Source organism: Cervus elaphus, chromosome 20 (assembly GCF_910594005.1).
Source record: "Cervus elaphus chromosome 20, mCerEla1.1, whole genome shotgun sequence".
NCBI lineage: Eukaryota > Metazoa > Chordata > Mammalia > Artiodactyla > Cervidae > Cervus > Cervus elaphus.
Window position 1 is genome coordinate 80,385,036 of NC_057834.1, and position 13,520 is coordinate 80,398,555.

The following is a 13,520-nucleotide window of genomic DNA, read 5'->3' on the forward strand; positions in this document are numbered from 1 at the left end:
GCCCTAGACAGCTAGTGCTCAAATGCCCCGAACTCTCAGATGAGTTTCAGCAAAGCATTTTGAAAGGCACAGTTAAGGAGGGCTATCACAGGATATGTGTTTGGCTCATAAACAATTCTCTGGTTCATTGTGAGGTTACAGGGTGGCCAGAGGGGGGTTAACATTGTCAATCCTCAGCTGCCAGTGGGACTGGGGGCCACATGCCCATAGCTATCAGGTAGTTAATTTCATCCATTTTAGTTTTAGTGGCTCAGACAGTAAAGAATCTGCCTGCAATTCGGGAGACGTGGGTTCAATCCATGGGTCAAGAAGATCCTCTGAAGAATGGAATGGCAACCCACTCCAGTATTCTTGCCTGGAGAATTCCATGGACAGAGGAGCCTGGTGGGCTACAGACCTTGGGATTGCAAAGAGTCGGACATGACTGAGTGACTTTCACTTCTTGAATGTGTGTGAAACAACTCAAGAAATGTTCATCAGATATTATACTGTGGATACTTCAGAGGAGAGCTAAAGCAGAGGATATGGGGGGATGGGACTGTCCTAGGGAAGACCCCATAGGGTCCTGCTCAGTTACAGTATGAGCCTGGAGTTAGGAAAGATAGCAGTAAACAAGATGGGCAAACAACTGCCCTCCTGGAACATACGTGGAACAGCAAGAAATTACTGACATTTAACCATTTTTGACCTTAAAAAATCACAATTTAATATGAAACAACCTAATGATTGAGTAGTACTCTATAAACAAATCAAATTAATTCTAAATGATTGGAAGAGCTATGAAAGAAAGAAAGCATAATGGTAAATAGGTTTTAAGATAGATTGTAGACTATGGAGAACTCACTGAGAAGCCTTACACTTGAGCTAAGGACTGAAGGTAAGAGTAAACCAAATATTTAAAGGATGAGGGAAGAACTTGCCATATGAAAGACCCAAATGAAAAGACCTGCAGTCAGGAGAAAGTTTGGCATGTTAACAGGATTACCTGAGGATCAAGTAAGATAGTATGGATATAGACTTATTATTTTTTAAATAAATGATGGATTTTCATTTCTTCACAGTGGTATGACTGCCTAGACATGCTACGAGTGAAAGACATAGGTGAAATATCCTCCTTCATCCCTGCCCCCCCACCCCCACCATTAATCTCGTGATTACAGGCTGAGGCCTGGGTAAAGGAGATTTCATAGGATACAGTAATGTTGTCCAATATTTTAGTGGCATTTGAAACACTGTTTTGCAAGAACGATAAACCATCAATTGTTCTATGAATGAGTAATTCATTTTTATAAGGTAATACAATGTTGAAATGCCTGTATCTATTAAAACGGAACAAGAGTCAATTGTGTATGCTCTTGAGAACAGACCTTCAGGCAGAGTTGTCTCCACTACCTTAAGACATGCCTCAGTTCAGTCCCACTCTGAGTTCCACAGGCTTTAACAGGTTTAGCAATTCAAAACTAAAGTTACCTCCTAATTTTAGTATACAGCTCATTCATAAATCTTATTTCTAACATTTGGCCACATTATTTATGATTGCCCTTGCAAGAAAATGTTATAAATGCTACAATATTTATGCGTAATATAGCCCTGCACATAATCACCTAATAATTGCTATCCCACGTATTTTTAAACAGCCAGTTTTTTCCAAAGAGGGATATATTTAGTAAGCCAAATAAAATGAGAAATTCCTACTTAAACAGAAGTGTTTTCAGTTGCTTGGAGTAAAGGAAACGAAGTACTATTTTTATAACCCATTGGTTTGCTGGCTTTAAAAATACGGTACTTTTATGTTGTATGCATGTGTGTGTATGTGTGTATATATTTATATGTGCATATATATATGTATATACTACTGTGCTCCGTCACTCAGTTTTGTCCAACTTCGCGGCCCCATGGACTGTAGCCTGCCAGGCTCCTCTCAGTCCGTAGGATTCTTCAGGCAAGAATATTGGAGTGGGTTGCCATGCCCTCCTCCAGGGGATCTTCCTAAACCAGGGATTAAATCAGCATCTCCTGTGGCTCCTTTATTACAGGTGGATTCTTTACCACTGAGCCACTGGGGAAAACCCACTAATTTTGCCTAATATTATGCCCCCCCTCCCAAAAATAGGTCATCATATTAATTTTTTTGTACTATAGAAATTACATTAGTTTTAATTACTGTTTTCTCATATAGCAAGTAACTATATAAACATATGATTGAGCACAAGGGAGTGTTCTTGGCAGTAGGGAAAAGATAAAACTCTTTTCCTAGTAATTTTATTTTAGATAAAACATCAAAACCAATTTGAAGTTCTATGTAGTTTAAAATTTATCAATCTACTGTTGAAAAATCAAAAAAATTAACATCAAAAATTTCTCATCTTACTCAAAACTTTAAAGATAGTATTCATTTGCTAACCCTCTTTAAAATGTGGGGTTTTATATGTCCGACTCTTTGCAACCCCATGGACTATACAGTTCATGGAATTCTCCAGGCCAGAATGCTGGAGTGGATAGCCTTTCCCTTCTCCAGGGGATCTTCCCAACCCTAGGATCGAACCCACGTCTCCCACATTGCAGGCAGATTCTTTACCAGCTGAGCCACAAGGGAAGCCCAACCTTTATTTCACACATTCTTTTTCTTAATATGTTTGTTTCCATTCTAACGAGAATAAGACAGCTAAACCAGGGGGCATTCAAACAGCAGTGGTATATTTCACTATTATATCCAAAGTAGTCATCATTGTTCCAAAATTTTTCTCTGTGCCTATCCTCTGATGTGTACGGATAGCCCCATTTTCATTACCAGATCTTTACATTTAGTTCCAGGATGACGGCATATTTATATTTAAGCTACTCCTTCCTTTCCTCGCAGAGAAGTCAAAGTGAAAAGCAACTTCATTTTCTTTTCATAACTGACATCAGATTAGATAAAACAACACAACCATATTGCCATTACAGATAAAAAGACTCTCCACAGATGTAACTCTTGTGGTGGTGGTTGAGTCTGTCATTACTGATCCAAGTACTTGCTTCCTTGGAGACGCAAGTCTTAAGCAGCCATCAGCTTCAGTCCTGTCAAAATTGACACTTTGCTACAGAGTCAAAACCCTTCTCAGCAGGGAGGCTAGCTCCTACCTCAGGATAATGGAGGTTTCTGGCCTTGCGACATCATGTACTTTTACCATTTTATTAACATTTCTAAGACTCGGGTAAAATGTTGATTGGTCTCAGCATCTCTGAACAAATTAATGGTAATTTTGATTTTATCTGCTTTTTAAAATTTGCTCAGAGTGACTTATCCTTTGCTGATTGGTTTTAGACAAATCATTTAGAAGATACTGGAATTCATAGGGATTAGCATCTGTTTCTCTTGAACACAAAATCACTCATCCATCTGTGTATTCATAATAAGAAATGTTTGTTCTCTACTTGTATGAAACATTGCTTGGAACTCTGTACAGAACACTCTGCTACTTTCCTCAGATTTTTCTCTAAGAAACCAGTGTGAATAGTAAATGATTTGGAACACATTTTTTGTGCTGTGTGAAATATCTGATAGTACTGCAAGTAAAATTAAACTCCTAGTGTAGTGCACAGTTAACCCTGAGGACTAGGCATATGGCCTTTATTATCCTCACTAAAAATACTTATTGACTTCTGGAATGTTTGGCAGTCTCTGACTGTCCATTGTTCATGTGTCATCCAAAAGATAGATTTTTTTTTTTTTCTGTTTGAGAATAAACTTTTTTTTTTTCAATGCCTAAATTACAAATAAAGTGAGGTGAAGTGGTACTATTTTAGAATTGTAGAATGTTGTGGTGTCCTAAAATCATCTAGGGTGATCTTTCACATGTTATGTGTTCTCTCCATCTGGAATCCACTACTTCTCTAATACATCCAGACATAGGATACACTCAGTCTTGAAAGACAACCCACTATTAAAAAAAAAAAATTATACTGATCCATATTTTACAACTTTCAGCTAGTTTAATTCTGAAGTTACTTTGTTGGTCTGCTGTAGTTGTTTTCTTTCTTCCTTTCATCTTTTGTTTATGACTTTGTAAAATCAGCTTTCTTTTCAGGCCATTGGTTTCTTCGGGTTTTTTGTTTTTTTTTAATTTATTTTTTTTGGTCATACATTGATATGAATCAGCCATAGATTTACATGTATTCCCCATCCTGATCCCACCTCCCACCTCCCTCTCCACCCGATTCCTCTGGGTCTTCCCAGTGCACCAGGCCCGAGCACTTGTCTCATGCATCTTCGGGTTTTTTAACCTCTTTTTACTGGGAGGAGCATTGTTCATCCAAACTTTGTTTTTAAAACTGGATTTTCCTGTAGTCGTATTCTTATCAGAATCCTGGCAATTGGTATAAGACTTAGGTCTTTCCTAAACATTTCTGAAATTCTGTATCCTAGAATCTCAAATGACTATGAATAGGTTTGCTTTCATTTGTAATGATGAGCTCTTAAATGGCATTATCTCCTGTTTCCACGGTTCTCATCATTCCTATGGAAAGTACACTACCAGATAACCTACCCCAGAGGTATGGAACCAAAAGGCTCACAGACCAAATTAAATCAATGTAAAACACATTGTAAGAAGAAAAGGGAGGGATCTCCATGGAGGTACAGTGGTTAAAATTCTGTGCTCCCAATTCCCAGTGCAGGGGGACATGGGTTAGATCCCTGATCCAGAACCAAGATCTCACATGCCTCAGCCAAAAGGCAAAAAAAAAAAAAAATCAAAGGGAAAGAGCTAGCATTGACAAGCTTAGGATAAGGTGCAAGCAACCTTGAAGAACCACACCACGTGAATCCTAAATCCACAATGTGGATCTCTCTCCCTCCCCACCTTCCACCCTCATTCCCCTTCCCTCTATCAAGATTTTACCCTCATAAATGTTCCTTACAAATATTGAACCACCAATATAGATAAGTGGTGAGAGAGAAAATGGTTGATGTAGATTGGGACAAAGAAAGATGTGAAGGTCAAGCTAAGGAATGAGAGTCTATATCCTTAAGCACCAAGCATAGTACATGACACCTAGTGATGTAAAATACAATTTTATTCTTATTTTAGTGTTTTATGATCATAAGGAAAATCTACTTTGAAAAGGTAATTTTTTAAGTATATTGTACTATTTTTTGCCATTAGTAAGAGGATAAAAAGATACATGATGATTTGGAGGAGATTTTTTTTAAAAAAGGAAAAATGCTTTAGCATTAAATTCAAAATTAGCTTTACCCTTTAAATCCTATTCTGCCAGCCAGGCTCTCCACAGAAATGACTCTAGCCTATCTTGAGCCAGTCATCTCTCCTACCACTTTTATAACTTTTAGGGAAATATCTTTATCTTATATTCCAGTTAAGCCTACCTTCTCAGTATTTCCTTTTCTGATTAGTGCCAGAGGTAACTTCCCCTCTTCAGAACCTCCCTAGTATTTACTTTATATCTCTTTTCTCATGTTTTTTTTTTTTTAAATTTCTGCCTTTATTAGAACTATTTATATATTACAGTCTTTCTCACTTAATTTTAGGCTTCTTAGAAATAAAAACCACATCTTGTTTGTTTTTCACAGGGCTTCCCATGGTACCTTCCTTATACATAGATGATATTTAGCAAATGTTGTTCAATGCATAGAACAACTATTGTGCAACCCAATTTAGTATCCCAGGAATCAACTCAGAAAGTTAATAATAATCTCCTAAAATAGGGGTCAGAAAAATTTTTCTGTAAATATTAATAACTGTTTTTGAGTTTGCAAGGCAAAAAGCAAAATCAAGAGTATTGCTTAAGAACTTATGTAACAAGAAAGAAAATAAATTTTTATGGATTTAAAATATTGATTTAGTATAATTTTTGTGATACAAGTCTACTAATGAGAAAAACGGAATTCTTTTGCATGGGAGATAACATTTAGCTTATTACAGTTTCTTGTCATTAATATTTCATTTGTTAATGCTGACATAATGATATTTTGCATGTCTTACATATTTCATCTTTGAACATTTTTTTCACATAGATATGTACTGCCAAATATTGCAGTTCATGAGCATATGATTTTAATCTAGCATATTCATTGCTTGGAAAGAATTTATAAAATTCTGCTAAGTTCTTCTCTTGATAGTTGCCTTTTAGGCATGTCATTATGTTGTACATTAGTTATTTCCAGTTGAAGTTTCGGTTGAAACTCCTCATATAGTTAAATTCATTTTGAAATAGAGAAATTTCTTGCATCTAGATCTGAAAAATGCTACTAAAAGTGTTTGAGCTCAGAATATCTACCCACCAAAAATTTTTGTGGAAATGGAGATCTCACTTGTTTTAATTTTTCAGAGGAAGTGTATAAAGCTGTTTGAACTACTTGTGATTCAAATAGTTGTCATCAAGATGAGTTTATCACACTATGTTTCACTCGTGAGCATTATTTTGCCTTGCAGTTTTGGGTTGAATTCACAGATAAATATTGAATAAATCTTCAGCAAAATTTAATTTCTAAAACCACATATCATTAGTAATAGAGGTTGAGGACAGTTCTAATACAAAAAAAAAAAAAAACTTGAGCCTTAATCTCAAAAAGTCCAGTAAAGCTTTATTCCTGCAAAGCCATCAAACTGCTGCATATTAGAGTCAAGAAATTCACTTTCTATTTTGACAAAAAAAATTTACAAAACCACTGAAAGTTAAATTTACAAGAGTCAATGGAGTTCACTCGTGACAGTACTGGCTCAATAACATATTGTAGATTCAAGTATTTTCCTCAGAGTACCTGGTGGTGAATAAAATACAATGAATAATCATGGCTCTAAATATCTTAACTTATTCACAAGTTTTGTTAATTTGTCTAGTTCATCTTTTTCTGATGTGTTACTGTCAATCATCACATTGTAGCAGATTCCACATCAGGCTGTACTGATTTAGTTTTTTAACTTACTTGAAGTTACTCTTACCTATAATTACTCCACCAACTATTCATAGGGGTTAACTTTGGAGACACTTCAAACTCAGCATTGATTCCTCAAATAAATAGTAGTATTACTAACATCTATCATTTGATCAAGAGGCAAGGAAAATCACTTGGAAATATTTGCCTTGATTTTTAATTGATTATTGATAGTACTCCAATGTCCTTGACATTTCAAGCAACTGTTCTTGCCAAAAGGCTAACAAACAAGTTTATTTTTGCTGCATGATTTAATTGTCTATCAATAAGCGACTTTCATTGTTGGACTAACAAATGAACCACTTATAAACTTCACTTTAGTTGCAACTCCATTTCAAATTTTTGAGAAGAATTTTTTATTGTGATGAGATACTCCATTTTAGTTTTCCTAATTTTTCTGTTACATTTCTGTGAAGTGGGAATATTGTGTCAAGTGCTTGGTATAATAGTGTTGATGTATATAGTATTTTTTTAAGTACAGCTCTAGTGTCATCACATAATAAACACAAAACTTTGACATCTCGCTTGATCACAAAGTAATCCACATTCCACTGTGCCTTAAAAATACAAAGTCGACTTTTTTCTTCTTTTTTTGTTTTGATACAGTGGATATGCAGTGATAATAAAATCTCACAGCAAGTCAATATATGTTCTGCTCAAAGCACTTGTCAATTTATAATTGCATCATAGGAATTTGCAGTGCAACAATCAGAGGTGGGAAGTAATATGTGCCATTGAGCCTCTGCTACAACTACTGAACTCTACCATTTTGGCACAAAACAGTCACAGACAGTATATAAATGAATGAGCTTTGTTTATAGATGTGGAAACTATAATTTCATATAATTTCTATGTCTTGAAATGTTATTCTTCCTTTGATTTTTTAAACATATGAAAATGTAATAACTATCCTTCACTCACAAACTCTACAAAAATCCTTGTTTTAGGATTTGGCTTTGAGGAAATATTGTTTACTTACTTAACTTTATTTGTAATTAAGCTATTTGAAGCAAATTTTCTAGAATCATGCGATTGAAAGAGAATATTATTTTTCTAGTGAAATGTTAAGATAATGTTATATAAGTTTCAAGTGTACAATATAGTGATTTGGTATTTGTATATATTGAGAAATAATGACCACAATAAGAAGAATATCCTTCTTAAGGATACACTAATCAGTTATCAGAGTTGTCATGCACACCAGAGTGTAATACGAAAGGTTAGAATACAACAAATCTGCTTCATATCTAAGCTCTTTAGTCAGGAGACACTGGTGGACTTTGTACTGCCTGGGTATTTTTATTTTTAAAACCCAAGACCATTATATTAACTATAATTAGAGATTTCAGGTAAGCCAAAACATCATTTAAGCATTTCTTTTATTTGCGAAAGCAGCCCAGGGTAACTCCCAAACTTGGGCAGGGTATCAGTGGCAGCCTTTCAGCACACCAATCCTTCCCTCACTTATTAAGCCTCTGGATGGATATCCTAAGAACTACCCCAGTCCTCATTTCTTATCTGTTTTTTAGGGCATCAGAGGCAGCCCAGGAAGAACAGGACTGACTGGGTCTCTAGGTCCTCAAGGAGCAAAGGGTTCGTCAGGCCCACCAGGAAGCCCGGGAGTTCAAGGACCGAAGGTACTTGCATGTTTGTTCAGATGGATAAGCAGTATTGACCATCTCTCCTGGCCCTGAGTTTATTGACTAGATCACAGGATGGTGAGATTGACAGCTTGTAATTAAATTTGGCCAATAATAAAAAACACATGAGGAAAAAAGGAGAGTGCATGGCCTTGACATAGCCATCTCCCATGATAGCCACAGAGCATGTAATTTGCTGGAACAACTTATTAACCCAGGATTAGTGATGCTTTATAAAAATGTTCTTTGACTCATTTTGTCTCTGCTTCCTTTTCTGTCATCTACCTTCTCCTCCAAAACAGAAAAATCTTATTTACTTCCAGTTACATATTTTCTCAGGTATACTTCCTATTCCACTAAGTCTGAACCTAACCAACTAATTAACAAATATGATAAGCACACAGATTATTTCTTAAAGTCAAAGTGATAGTAATTGTCCTGCATTAATCTTCATTGCAAGGAGTGTTGTCACATGTTAATGGGCTTTCCATACAAAACCTCTCTTAGAAATATCTCAATGTATTGTAGATTTGACCCAGACAACCAAGACATTAGAGCAATATCTAATGCAGTTTCATAAAAGACCAGGATTAAGACATTGGCACCCTCATCATTATTATCTCTTAATTTGATTTTCAAGACTTCACTTCTGAAGAATTTTGAGGTATTCTGAAAAAGATGACTCAGCAACCTATTATTTACAATTTGAGCCTGTTAATGTTTATACCATGAATATCCCTTTCCACTAAAAAAAGATAGCTGAGCAAATGCTAAAATTGGGAAAAGAAATAAGATCACTACCTCTTTTGTGTGAATCTGGAAAAAAAAAAAAAAGATCCAATTTGTCAAGTCCCAAAGCTATATCTTTATCTCAAGACAGTGAAGGATAATTTTCTAATCTGAAAGCTTTAGTCAGAGTTTACCAAGCATCATTTTTCATTACCTTATCTACAAATTGAACATGATTTCTAAGTTTTAGAAATTGTAAAAGCTATTACAACTCTTATTTCAAAAACAAAATAAAAATATATTTTAAAATACTTGACTTTTAAAAACAAAACAACAATAATTATATCTTTAAGAGGAACTTTTATGGGATAAAGAGGCTTGGTATTAAAGGAATCTTGGGAAACAGATAATGGAAATTTCTTAATGATGGAACTGAAAAAAATAATCATGGCAAAAACCAGGGTTCACATTTCAAGAGAGTCTGCTCTGTTTGTGGTATCAGCTGAATCATCTCTGTATGGTAAAGAAAACACAGCAAAATAATTTCCATTCAAATAAAACACAAGCTCCATCACATACAAACACCCCCGCACATACCACACCCTCTCTGTAGCCCCACTATCCTGCTCCCACACTTGCAGGCCCCCTCTCTCCTCCTCTTTCCATAGTCATGACCACAATCTCTGGAATTCTCCTTCCCCTGCTGCCACATTTCTTATTCATTGTAATCAAATATTATGTATGTGGAGAATATTGGTCATGCAGGTTTTGACTTCCCCAGTGCCTTGCACTATGCTTGAGGATGGGCCAGAATTTAGGTTTCATTTTAAAATAATATGTTTATAGGTTCTAAAGTCAAGATTACCTTTCTTTTTTTTTTTTTGTCCCTAGGGTGAACAAGGGCTGCCTGGTCAACCTGGAATTCCAGGTAAAAGAGGTTACCAAGGGGCACAAGGTGATCAAGGACCATGTGGAGAGTCTGGCATGAAAGGGCAACCTGTAGGTGCCAACTCAGAAATTCACTGAGCACTTATTATTCTGCATACCAGGCCACCATCATACAATAATGATAATCATTTCTATTCACATTACAGGGAGAACATGGTATTCAAGGTTTGACGGGTTTCCAAGGATTCCCAGGTCCCAAAGTATGCTTACATATTTTCAACTGGTCTCTAGTTATCTAGAAAAAAAAAAAGGTGTTGAAATACCAATATTTAATCTCTGACTTGAGCTTCTGTTTTCTTTTTTAATCGGCAAAATTTCAGTTGGTATGGAATTATATAATTGAGTTTTGAATGTTAATTTTAAAACTTATGTAACTATATATTTTCCTAGCAGTTTTATTGAATAATTTGCTTCTGTATCTTCTGTTTTTCCAAACATTTTACTATGAAAAATTTCAAACATACCATAAAGTTGAGAGAATGAGTTAACATGCATATACCTATTACCTATATTCTACAATAACATTTTACTCACTTTATTATGTACCCATCCAACCAGCTATTCCTATCTCCCTCTATCTCAGTCCAGTTTTGATGTATTTCAAAGACAGTTGTAGACCTCAGTACAATTCCTCCAAAATACTTCAGCCTGTACATCATTAACTATCATGTTCCATTTTTTAAGGGCCAGTTCTTAATAGATTGGTACAAGGTTATTTCAAGTGTAAAATGTTCATATTTTGGCTTTTTTTAAATCATGCTTCTAGGGTCCCGAGGGAGATGCTGGCATTGTTGGAATATCAGGTCCTAAAGGCCCTGTTGGACAGAGGGTAAGTATGAAGTCATTCTGCCTTCCCATGTATTGTATTTCTTTGCTCATTGCAGGAATTAGGGTTATAAATTCTACAAATAATATACTTCAAATTAATAACTTAATAAAATTACTTTTAAAATAGAAATTCATTAGAGCACATGCAGAGAGGTTCTCAACCTCTGTTAGTTCATATATTAGTTTGAACGAAAGACCCTGCAGACCACCCATGCTTCTTGGTTCTTTAAAAAAAAGGGAGGGGGTATTAATATGACTACTGGATAATGTATTTATTAACTTACACCAGGAACAAAAACATAAAGTGGTTTCATGTTATAAGCATTAATATGACCAGGAACTAGAGACCACCCTCATGTACCACCTGGAGGAGACTTGTCTATGACCTGAATTCCTCAGACCACACTTTGAAAAATGTTTCCCAATCACTCTGCTCAAGGGTGGGTATCCCTAGAGAGTGATGAGGAATTAATTAAAGAGTTGGAAAGATCAGGGCTCAGAAGAACTCCAATTAGCTGTTTAGTGCCTGAAATTGTAAACTGTAAAGAAAATAAATATTAATAGCATAGATAAGTCACCAGCAGTTACTGGTTATTTTTGTTTCCTTGCTTTCTTAGTTTTGTTTTTATTAACCACACTCTCCTAATTGATGAGATGATCTATAAACTATAGAGAAAAAAAGGTTAAAAAAAAAAGCAGCGTTGGTTTGAATGTAGTAGTAGCTCCTCTATGACTAATGCAGGCAGCTTCTTTACCGTCTGAGCCACCAGGGAAGCCCCTCTATGACTAATAGCAGCTGCTAAAGCAGGAGTGGAGACAGGAGAGAGGAAGGTGAGCAGTTCAGACACAAGAGGATTGGATCTTGAAGACTTAACAACTAAAATCCACTGTCTTGTGCAAATATTAAATGAAAAGTCAATTTTTAGAAACCCTACACCCCTCCCCTAACTGTTCCAATAAATTGTTTTCCATAATACAAAAAGCAGTGTTGTCATGGGAAATGTTTATTTATAGAGCCCTTTCAACACTTCTCCAGGTGCAAATAAGTTCTCAGGTAATTAAATCTTTTCTTGATATTGTCCAAGAGAAGTTGGCTGCTTGTCTAGCCTCTGTCCTAAGCAGAGTCATACTAGGTGCTGTGTGTCTGTAAGCCAGGATCTAAGCCTATACTGCTTTGCAGCTCCAGAAATGTTATCAGCTCTACAATAATAAAGTTTTGGTAACTAGCTCACAAATAAATTATAATTGTAAATGTTCCTTTATTAAGTCATTATAGAGACAAGTGAAAAGTCTTGCTAGATTAATATTTAGCAAAAAACTATTATGTACAAAATACTGGTGTTCAGTTTTTGTCCTTATATCATTTATTCCTTATAAAAGTCCCATGAGAGAAGCTATTATCTCTATTTTTCTGATAAGGAAACTAAATCTCCACAAGGTAATTTGCTGAATGTCATATATGGCTAGTATATAAAGGAATCATTATTTGAATCCACATCTGATTGACTGAATAATATATTAGAGGTTGCTTGCTAGTTGCATGATTGAAAAGTAGGATGAATATTAAGTGACCTAGTGCCTAGTGCTTGCTCAATAACCAATATTTGGTGGTTAAATAAATTAATGTAGGATATCTAGATTAATTCTTATCCATTTCAAAGTTATGTTTAGGTAGTTAATACCATAGCACCTCATCTTTTGAACACATTTAGATAAAAATAAACAGTATTTTGCTCTTTGCTCTTTGGGTATACTCTTTCTAGAGTTTATATATACCTCTGAAATTTTAAAAAATAAATCATTGTTTCAGATAGATCATGGTCAAATTTATTAGATTAAAGCTTTACTGACTTTTTTTTCCAGTAATAAGCCAGTATAGAGGATATATTTGATTAGGTTAAGAAATCAAGCCTCTTGATTGTAAATCTTTGAGATTTGTGTACCATGTTATAAAATTATCACTTAAAGTATATCTTCATGTTTAATGTGATTTCATTACATTTACTTTTTAGAGTATTGGATAATTTCTCTCATTCTAAGCCAACTTAATGTTAAAGTTTTTTTTTTAATTAATTGATTTTTTTTATTAGTTGGAGGCTAATTACTTCACAACATTTCAGTGGGTTTTGTCATACATTGATATGAATCAGTAGACTGCATAGCATTATAATTACCTCCATTGATAGTATTTTCTGTGCCTTGGCAGGAGATGGACAAAGAGAAAGCCTGTTAGATATTCACATTTATATATTCCAGGTCAAGTGGAGCTAGAGACACTGAAATTTGCAGCCAGTGGGAGTGGGAATAGGGGTTGAGGGAAAATAGCTAAAGTAAGTATTTTGTATTTATTAAGAAATGACACACTCCATCTTTGGGAGGAGTTGACTAGACATACAGCTTATTCAAAGTTATCTTCATAATCCAGTAGCAGCTTACAC

The 13,520-nt window shown here is 35.2% G+C and overlaps 1 protein-coding gene across 8 annotated transcripts in view; it reads left to right on the forward strand.

Annotated features, from left to right (window-relative positions):
• The window catches only part of COL24A1 (collagen type XXIV alpha 1 chain), a 382,349-nt gene that overhangs the window by 322,326 nt on the left and 46,503 nt on the right, over positions 1 to 13,520 (forward strand). For all 8 annotated transcript variants that reach the window (XM_043877542.1, XM_043877547.1, XM_043877541.1 and 5 more), the window contains 4 exons: positions 8,467 to 8,574; positions 10,198 to 10,305; positions 10,401 to 10,454; positions 11,021 to 11,083. In XM_043877542.1, the coding sequence (XP_043733477.1) occupies positions 8,467 to 8,574; positions 10,198 to 10,305; positions 10,401 to 10,454; positions 11,021 to 11,083 (333 nt within the window). The remainder of the gene's footprint in view (positions 1 to 8,466; positions 8,575 to 10,197; positions 10,306 to 10,400; positions 10,455 to 11,020; positions 11,084 to 13,520) is intronic.